This window comes from Haemaphysalis longicornis, unplaced genomic scaffold, assembly GCF_048455015.1.
Source record: "Haemaphysalis longicornis isolate Haplotype H1 unplaced genomic scaffold, Haemaphysalis longicornis Haplotype H1 scaffold_4, whole genome shotgun sequence".
Lineage (NCBI taxonomy): Eukaryota > Metazoa > Arthropoda > Arachnida > Ixodida > Ixodidae > Haemaphysalis > Haemaphysalis longicornis.
Window position 1 is genome coordinate 51,061,698 of NW_027526361.1, and position 9,610 is coordinate 51,071,307.

General features: G+C 49.4%; 1 protein-coding gene across 2 annotated transcripts in view; it reads left to right on the plus strand.

The window, feature by feature from the left end:
* LOC144178677 (uncharacterized) overlaps positions 1–9,358 on the plus strand; it is a 183,634-nt gene extending 174,276 nt beyond the window's left edge. For both annotated transcript variants that reach the window (XM_077706683.1, XM_077706684.1), the window contains exons 2-4: positions 2,555–2,756; positions 7,250–7,578; positions 8,568–9,358. In XM_077706683.1, the coding sequence (XP_077562809.1) occupies positions 2,630–2,756; positions 7,250–7,578; positions 8,568–9,224 (1,113 nt within the window). In that variant the 5' untranslated portion in view covers positions 2,555–2,629 and the 3' untranslated portion in view covers positions 9,225–9,358. The remainder of the gene's footprint in view (positions 1–2,554; positions 2,757–7,249; positions 7,579–8,567) is intronic.
* Positions 9,359–9,610: the final 252 nt, after the last annotated feature.

Genomic DNA, 9,610 nt, shown 5'->3' on the forward strand with positions numbered 1-9,610 from the left:
GATTTTTGCGGTGAGCAAGGGAGGCCATTGCGCTTGGCGTATTCATTGACTACCTCGGCGGGCAGTAGTAGGCGATCCTGCAACTCCCCCGCCGAACCCCTGTCAGTCTACACCGTTGTATAGTCGGCGTACAAGCTATAGTGCAGATCTGGTATGACCCCTAGTTCAGCGGCGAGGCCAATGAGGGCGATATTGAACCGCAGGGGCGACAAAACCGTTCCTTGTGGCGCACCCCACCCACCGAGGTCGATGGGGTCTGAAGATATGTCTCCGATCTCGATCATTGGCCGATACAGAGGGGGCGTCTGGATTTCCTGACCCCCCCCCCCCCTCTTAATTTTGGAATTTATACCCGAAAAATATGACCCCTCAGGTCGCAGAAAAAGGCTAGTTGATTTTTTTTTCTGTTCTTGTATTTCTGGTTTTCCAAAATTTCTGTGAATAAAAAAGGCTGCTATCCTGCTTCTCCTCATCAACATCACCATCATCATAATCATCATCACTAATAGAAGCTGACCCCCCCCCTCCTCCCCCTCAGAAAAAACCTGGATCCGCCCCTGATCTCGATAATGGCTTTCCGTCTTGCCAGAAAGTCTCGGACATAGTTTTAAGTCCAGTTTCCAAAGTCTAGACCAGTGGTTCTCAGCCATGGGTGTGCTGGGGACCCCTTTTGGGCTCTCGAAAGTGATGAGGGACCCCCCGATGTCATATTGCCAAACAATTTGCACTTGCAACTTACGTGGTCCACAGACTTATTAAATGCCCACCTTTTTGTCATGACGATGCGTGTCATAATTTTAAAGTTTGCTCTTGCATAGTCTTCTGAACACGCATATGCTGCTTTTTCTCTGTCTGTTTTTTCTCTCTCTCTTTTATAACTGGAGTGTTGTGCAAAAAGCAGAAGTTAAAATATGTGCCACGCGGAGAATCAAAACCTGCATGTCACGCGGCGAAGGCACCTTTTTGCATTGCTGTAAGTTCTGGCGAAATGGAGGAAATAATGGCGGGGGGAAACGTTTTGTAAGAGGCTTCGCGGACCCCTGAAATGCTCTCGCGGAGCCCCTGGGGTGTGCGGACCCCCATTTGAGGATCACTGGTCTAGACCATTGAGGAGCGTGTCTCCAGTGCCGCGGTGTTTTCAGAAGTCAAACATGGTATTGTGAATTAGTTTTGGTTCGCCGAGGTACTATTGCGGCCGTTTGGGTACTTTCACTTTATAACCTTTTTCATACAGTATGTAAGTGATATTTGGTGTATGATCTCGATGTTGAGTAACTTGGCTGGTTTAGGGATGAATCTTACTTCCGCTGCCTTCCACTGGAGGGGGAGTTTTCCTTTGGCCTGAAATTCGTTGAAGTACTGAAGTATGTTTCGGGAGCTTGGCCACCAAGTCCTGCCCCGGGAAACTCTTTTTTTTTTTTTTTTTTTTTGCTTTCAGCTATTGCTGATCAGGCCCATGAAGTTCGATTGGCTTGTCTAGAGTTGTGTTATGCCTGCCAGAATGGGTTAAGGCTGGAAGATACGGTCCGTTTTGAGATATCTTGCCTGTGTGTGCTTTAGTAGCTCATCGGTGCTTCTTCGGTAGTTCTTGATAGTGCGGGCCATATTGCGACTGGTCTCTCTCTTGCTGGTCAAGGGGTCGATGCTATGGCGAAGGGAGCATCGGGGTCTTGGGTAGACACGGCTCCATGTACTGTATCATATAGTTGAGCTATCTTATCTGTTGGCGTGGGTTTCGGTTATGTCGTTGTTCTTTCTCGCGTTTTGGGAGACTATACGTCTGGGATCCCAAGGGTTTAGCATAAACGTGCGCCTACGCAGGTAGTAGAGTATGTAGTAGCCACTGTTTGAGTGTATTTACTATTGAGTGGTTACTATTGAATGTAAGAAAAGTATTTCGTGCCTAATACGTTTTTTGTACCTGCCCTAAGCAACGCTAGCATTAAACCAAGAGTATAAAACATAGGCATCAGTACTTTTTTGGTAAGATGACACGTCCTCACCCCGCTACAAAGGGGAACCACTAGCAATCATCATCATCATCATCAGTGTGCCTTTTGAGACCCTGCTCTGTTCCCCACTCGGTGTCATGGTGGTCTCTGGATTGTTTTGTGTGTGTGGGTGTGCGTGCGTGTGTGTATGTGTGTGTGGGTGTGCGTGCGTGCGTGCGTGCGTGTGTGACTGAGTGAGTGTAACTGCGTGGTGCGTGTGTGGGTGTGCGTGCGTGCGTGCGTGTGTGTGTATGTGTGTGTGCGTGTGTGTGTGTGTGTGTGTGTGTGTGTGTGTGTGTGTGTGTGTGTGTGTGTGTTGTTGTTGTTGTTGTTGTTGTTGGTGGTGGTGGTGGTGTTGTTGTTGTTGTTGTTGCAGTCACAGCCAATATTGGCATTGGTGTTGAAAAGTGACGTCGAGTGACCCAGCTAGTATGAGAGATCTGGTGTTGTGTCTTTCGTCGTATAACCTACCGGATTTTTTTTTTCATTAAGTTATCTAATCGAATAACACGCATAACACGCATAAATAACACGCATAATCGAATAAGTTCGCATTCATGTAGCTTCGCAGATGGCGCTGCTCCCGTTGGCTGCTCCCTCTGCTGGCGACTGGCTGTGTCCTCGTGGTGGCCCGTGCAATGCACCTGCGCTCTGCCCCTGTTGACGCCTCGACCACTCACAGCAAGCCCTACCCGACGACGGCCGTTAAGCAAAAGCCTGTCTCAAGTCAAGCGACTATGAAGGCTTCTAGAACACCGTTGCTGGGTAAATTACCAAGTAAATGTTTATACAACAATTTTAGGGATCGCCGGTCTTCACTCGTCAGTATAAATATTTTATCAACAAAAATATTTATCGAAGCAAAATGGAGAGACGAGCTAGTTGGTGAACATCCATGAGTGAAACTTAAGCGCAAGCCGACACAGGTATGAGAAAGGGAAACGACACCAGCGCTTACTATCAACTGAAAGATTTATTAAAATCGAAAGCATATATATACCATGCCAAGATCCAACAATCAGGCACGTGTGACCGTCGCACATGCGTACGGCCGTACATGAGGACAACCGCCCCCTTTCCTTCTTCTCTTCTTTTTCTTTCTTTCTTCTTCTAACCGCTATTCGTAAGAAGTAACACTTCTTTATCTAGAATGCTCAGTGACGGGTGACTCATACAATCCGAACCCCTAATCCGGATATGGAAGGCTTCAGCAATTTCCCTGGTAGCACGGTCTGAGTGTTTAAAAACACTTGCGTGTCTGTGAAGCATGGCTTACAGCCGCAGTCCGAACAGTGCAGCGCCAGGTGTGTGTAGGGCCTTCCTTTCAAGGAGGAATGATGCTCCCTTCAGCGTACATTGAGACAGCGGCCGGTCTGGCCGACGTACACCCAGCCACAGGACATAGGAATGCGATACACAACATTGGTCATACACCGAACAAACTGGAGCCTGTGTTTAATCAAACAACCAGGTGTGGAAACACTGTCTCGGGAATCAAGCATGTTGCTCACCATGCTGCATAATCTACCTAGCTTATTCCTCGCAGAGAAAACCACCTTAACCCCGAATCTGTCAGCCGTCTTCTCAAGGCGATGCGACAGCGCATGTACATACGGTATGACCGCCACTTTTTAACACGAAAGTGTTTTATTCCGGGATTTACGAAGATTTCACTTACGTCATATCCGTCACGGAAGTGACACCAGTACAACGAAGCAAGCTCCCTGTAAAGAGTGCACCCCTGCACACAGGGCCTTCTTGCGGGGAAACAAGCTTTAGTACTAAAGAGTACGTTATACTTCGGGTTTCGTTCGTTTTCGAGTTTTATATATTAACACGAAGTGTTTTATGTCGGGATACACCCAGATTTTACTGACGTCATATCCGTCACGGAAACGATGCCAGTACACCTTTGCCGAAGCGACCCGCCAGCAGGACGTCGCTCGCCAAGCACACCTGCAAGACAGCCGCCGACCGCAAATCATGCTCGGCTGCAGATTTAGCTGCAGCCGAGCATGATTTGGATGCAGCCTTGCTTTCGTGTTTTGCCGATTCCTATGACAGAGGAATTAACCACAGTTTTTTTTTTTTTTACTTTGGTCGACATCCGTTATGTGATGCGCGAACCCTTTCAATTGCTTTACAATACTCTGACAGATTGTCTGAAGCATAGAGAGAGGGAAGCCAGCGTCGTGGGACTGGGCTGCAACGTACAAATTGACTCCTTCAAATGTGCTGTTCTTGATGCCTTCGAGGTGAAAGGCGAAGGTTTGAAGTTCACGGGCGAGGTTCCCGTTGACGGCACCTTGAAATTTCTTGACCTCGAGCTCCGTTTCTCGCAGCATCGTACATGCTGGATGTACGCGCCCCGTTCTAGCAAGCCGCTCTTAAGCTTCGCTTCTTTTCATTCGAAGCTAGTTAAAAATGGGATAGCCCACGAGTGCCTCAAATCCGCTGTCAACAAGTCCTGTTATCATTTGGCGCAACAAAGCTTCAATGCGCAAATAATTCGGCTGGAGAACGCTGGCTTTCTCTCTGTGCTCCAGGCAATCTGTCAGCGTCTTGTAAAGCAATGGAAAGAATTCGCACATCACATAACGGATGCCGACCAGAGTAAAAAGTGGCGGCCATACCGTATGTACTTACATGCGCTGTCACATCGCCTTATGAAGACGGCTGACAGATTCGGGGTTAAGGTGGTTTTCTCTGCGAGGAATAAGCTAGGTAGATTATGCGACATGGTGAGGCAGTGTTTCCACACCTGGTTGTTTGATTAAACACAGACTCCAGTTTGTTCGGTGTATGACCAATGTTGTGTACTGCATTCCTAGGTCCTGTGGCCGGGTGTACGTCGGCCAGACCGGCCGCTGTTTCGATGTACGCTTAAGGGAGCATCATTCCTCCTTGAAAGGAAGGCCCTACACACACCTTGGAAGGAAGGCCCTACGCTGCACTGTTTGGTCTGCGGCTGTAAGCCATGCTTAACAGACACGCAAGTGCTTTTAGGGGCGAAGCTCCTTAGGGCGTGGGTCTGTCCATCCTCGACGTATGTATGTAGCCACCTCTAGTTTAGTTCTTAAATTGTTTACTAGATGGCGTGGCTACCTCTAGTTTAGTTCTTGGATTGTTTACTAGATGGCGGTACTTGTATATGATGAAAAGATGCGCTTGGATTGTTTACTAGATGGCGTGGCTACCTCTAGTTTAGTTCTTGGATTGTTTACTAGATGGCGGGGAGCGTTGTAATAAAATCCGTTCGCTGTTGGCGCGCGCTCGGAGTCGCCCGATGGATAAGGCTGCAGATGTGCGAGCCCGCGAGGCAGAAGCGCTCCGTGAAGCTGCGCGACGCCGCCGCCAAGATCCTGCCGTACGAGAGCGGGAGGCCGAAGCGTGTCGTCTGGCTGCGCGACGACGCCGCCAAGATCCCAGCGTTCGAGAACGAGAGGCCCAAGCGTCACGGCAACGGCGCGAGGACCCTGCCGTACGCGAAGCGGCACGGCTGCGGCGCGAAGAGGATCTCCAAAACGTCAGAGAACGGGAAGCGGCGAGAAAGCGCGCGTATCGGCAGGCAGGCCCCGATGCAGTGAGAGCTCGTGAGGCGTCTGCAAAACGCATCAGGTGAGCTCAGCCCCAAGGTGCCGACGCGCGGTTTAAGCGAGACTTTCTAGACGTTACGTTCGGACACAGATGTAGTGGGCGAACTTTCACTGAAGAGTCACGGTTTTACCGATGATTTCCCCTCAGGAGCTTCGCCCACTCATCATCATTCACCCCGTGGATATGCTGTGAATTTTTTTTAAACACTCAGACGGTGCTACCAGGGAAATTGCTGAAGCCTTCCATATCCGGATTAGGGGTTCGGATTGTATAAGTCACCCGTCTATGAGCATTCTAGATAAAGAAGTGTTACTTCTTACGAATAGCGGTTAGAAGAAGAAAGAAAGAAAAAGAAGAGAAGAAGGAAAGGGGGCGGTTGTCCTCATGTACGGCCGTACGCATGTGCGACGGTCACACGTGCCTGCTTGTTGGATCTTGGCATGGTATATATGTGCTTTCGATTTTAATCAATCTTTCAGTTGATAGCAAGCGCTGGTGTCGTTTCTCTTTCTCGTCCCTGTGTCAGTTTGCGCTTAAGTTTCACTCATGAAAAATATGTATAAACGTCAATAAATTCCAAAATACAGAGTGACACGAAAATTTCGCCGAGGTGCCCCACCCATTGCTCTTCGGATAATAAAAAGTACGCCTGCGGCCAAACCAAGGTTCTCGAAAGCGGCTCGCTGTAACGATCTTTATACATGGGTACATGGGGGTCTCATGGAGGTTTTAAAGGGACACTAAATGGTGGAAACAGGTTGGCCTGTATTGATTGATTACGGTGCCGAGAAACTAAATACATCATTATCGCAACCAGCAGTTGTTTAATAAGGCAAATAATACCAGAAACTTGAAAACACGTGTAGGCGCCCCTTACGCTTTTGGGTGCTATAATTTGTGACATCATAAAAGTTGTGAACGGCAAGAGCTCATTAGAGAAGCATCTATAAATGTTTTCCTGAATTAAACAGTTCCTAAGTGGTTGAGTACGTGAAATAAACGGCATATCAGAGCTTTCCGTGAGCTCATCTTATTTAAAAAACACAGGCTACAGCTTTCTTACATTGCATCCAAGAAGATTTATTTGCCAGTGACTATTTAGAAGCTTCATCCATGATGAACAAGAAAAAAATGTTGCCCTGTTTTGTTGATTTTGGCTTCGAGACAAAAAAAGAAGTCATGTGGCTAACCAAGCCAAGTAGGTGGCGAACGTCGCTAGCTGCAATGGGGGAGCCCATGACGGCCCGCGATTGCAGCGCCGGATTTCGGGATTTCCCTCTATGCCTAGCGCCAACCGTTTACGCTCTAGACCGCGCCCGTGCCTTGCTCCTACTTCGTGACGCAACGGTTACATCGCGAAAAAATGAAAACGAAATGGGAAAGAGAAATGTCAGCATTAATTTCTCAGCAAATAACGCATCCTTGCTCGTCGAACAAAACCCGAGATAGCTACGAAACGTACGATCTTTCAGTTAAAACAAAACTTCATTGAGGCTGAGGAAGAGCGGGCCGTTCGGCTCGAAGAACGCCGGAAGACAACCCCGCTAAACCAAGCTTCCGCTTTGCATATCCAGGGTTAACCGAGCTAAGCCTCGGCCATTGTTTGACCATCGGACGCGTGCACACACGGTGTCCTGCGACATGGCGCGCACGTGTCGCAGGTCCTCCGGCCTCGCTGGTGGCGTGCCTGGGCTGCAAAGAAGCCGAGGCGCGCGCGCGTCGTGCAGTCGTGCCTGGCTTGGTGTGGCGCACGTTGGGGACCCCTGCAGCGAAGTCCAAGGCAGCCTGGGCTTACCCTGACCTGGCCGCGAGGTCGTACTCCGACGGAGGCTGGCCACTGGTGGCGGTGCTCGTGATGACGTCACCCTCGCGGGCAAAGCAGCGAGACGCCATACGCCGAACCTGGGGCCTACAGTCCAACTACCCGAACCGCACGTTCCGCGTGGTTTTCTTCATGAATGCGAACGCAGCAGCGCACAAAGAGCTCAAGGTGCGGTCGCCTTCGTCTCCACTTCAATGGCGCCATTGCCTGAATACCGTAAATGTCCTGACGGATGACTCAACCCCTTCGCGCTGATTGCCCTTTAGCAAAAATGAGCGGGTGGCGATGTCTCGCGGATAGGAAATCAATTACCGCCGTTGTGCGGGAAATCCGTTTTTGTTAAGTGTTTTGTTTTCGCTTCGGCAATATCAACTGCGCGTCGACCACGAGCTCGCTGCTTTCGTGATTCACGCCAGCACTTCTTTGTGATGAAGACCGGGGGTCTCAAAAGTATTCCAAGTGCTGGCTGCAACCGTGCTTTAAATAATGATGATGATAGCGCGCGGTGTTCCAGTGTGTGATCGTTGCTGCACGTCTCTCATTCAATCAGTAAGTAGGAAAACAGGAGCAAACTCACTGAACTTTTAAGCACTCGCCGGACAATGCAACGAGGAAAATCGAAACCACGTGCGGGCTTGCAGGCGAACTGGCTGTGGTTGAAATATATTTGTGCCCTCTCTTTGCAATAAGGATGCACACAATTTTAGTTAGACTCGTGCGCGAAACTTCGATCCTGTCGTCATGGCCGCGCAAAAGTTCCACCGCCCGAGGCAGTTAAGAACAGAACTTCAGTGAGTATAGTAAGTACGCGAAACTCATATATGGCTGCGTCGTCGCAAAGTCGAAGCGCCAACCATACGAGGCTGACTTCCAGCTACTGCTGAACAGAGCGTCTTGTCACGGACTATAAGCCACAGTTCCACATTGTTTGGATACTGACTGCTCCGTCCCTCTAAAATGCGTCGCGAATTATAAGGGCACGGGCAATTTGGAAATTGCCTTTAACTAGATATTTCTCAGAGAAATGACTGCATCGTTTCCCTTTTCCCGTTGAAAAAAGGTGTACAAAAGTCTTCACGTTCTTATTAAAGCATAGATGTTACCTTCGAGAAAATAGTTCCGCGAAGGACTCACCGCCAATTCTCCTTTCCGGCCAGGTCGAATCGAAGCTGTACAAGGACTTGGTGGTGCAACACATGTCGTCCTTCGTCCCGCAGCCGGTCAGCTCGCTCAGTTCTCTGGTTGCCGAGTGGGTGCCATGCTCCATATGGGCTGCTAAGCTCGTGCTCGTTCTTCGACGCGACGACTGCCTCGTCAACGTGCGTGCGCTCCTGTCCGGCTCCTCGCACCTACTTAACGATAGCGCCCGCATCCCGGGGCCGGGGCGACCGGCCGTGATGGTCCTCAGCAACGACGACTCCGAGGCCACTGGTGGCGCCAAGAGGCTCGACGTTTCGAGGAGCGAGGGACGCGGCAACTATCGGGCCGACGACGTTCGAGCATTGAACGCCGCGAGTCTGAAAGGTCACAGAGTCGGAGGTCACACCGCGGAGTCCGAGCCGTGTGCCTTGCTGGCGGTCGGAAACGATGCGTTCGTCCAACAGCAGCCGTTCTTCGCTGACGAGAGCGACGACAAGCTCTTCTTCAGCGGCGCCCTGGCACGCATGGCCAATATGACGGTGGGTCGCGTGGGCGACTTCTACCCGTGCTCTCGCGCCGACATCACAGCCCGCGACTACAGGTGGGGATGGATCACGCGCTGCGGGCTGTCACCCGAAGAGGTGTTGACGCGGTACGCAAAAATCATCGGTTAGTCCGAGGGGGACCATTATAGTTTGTTAACCCCGTGATCTTATTTGAACCGTTTTTATTTATGTTTATGTATATATACTGCGTGCATTCAAAGTTGTAACGGTGCTATTTGCCTCTTCAAATAAATGCTTTGTTTAACCACGCGGTGTGATCATATTTGTACGTGCCTTGTCGATTACCAGTAACTGATTACCTGTAATCAATTATTTTTGCCTTTCAATTGCTTCACTTTTTCTGAAGCCTCTGTACGCCTTACAAAAAAAGCATACAGGGGATTTACTTCACAAATGACAAGGCGCCTTACTTTTTCATCTACTAAATAATGATGATAATTCAATAATTTGTTTTTCTGTAATTCTTGTAACAAATTATATTGTTTTTCTTAAAA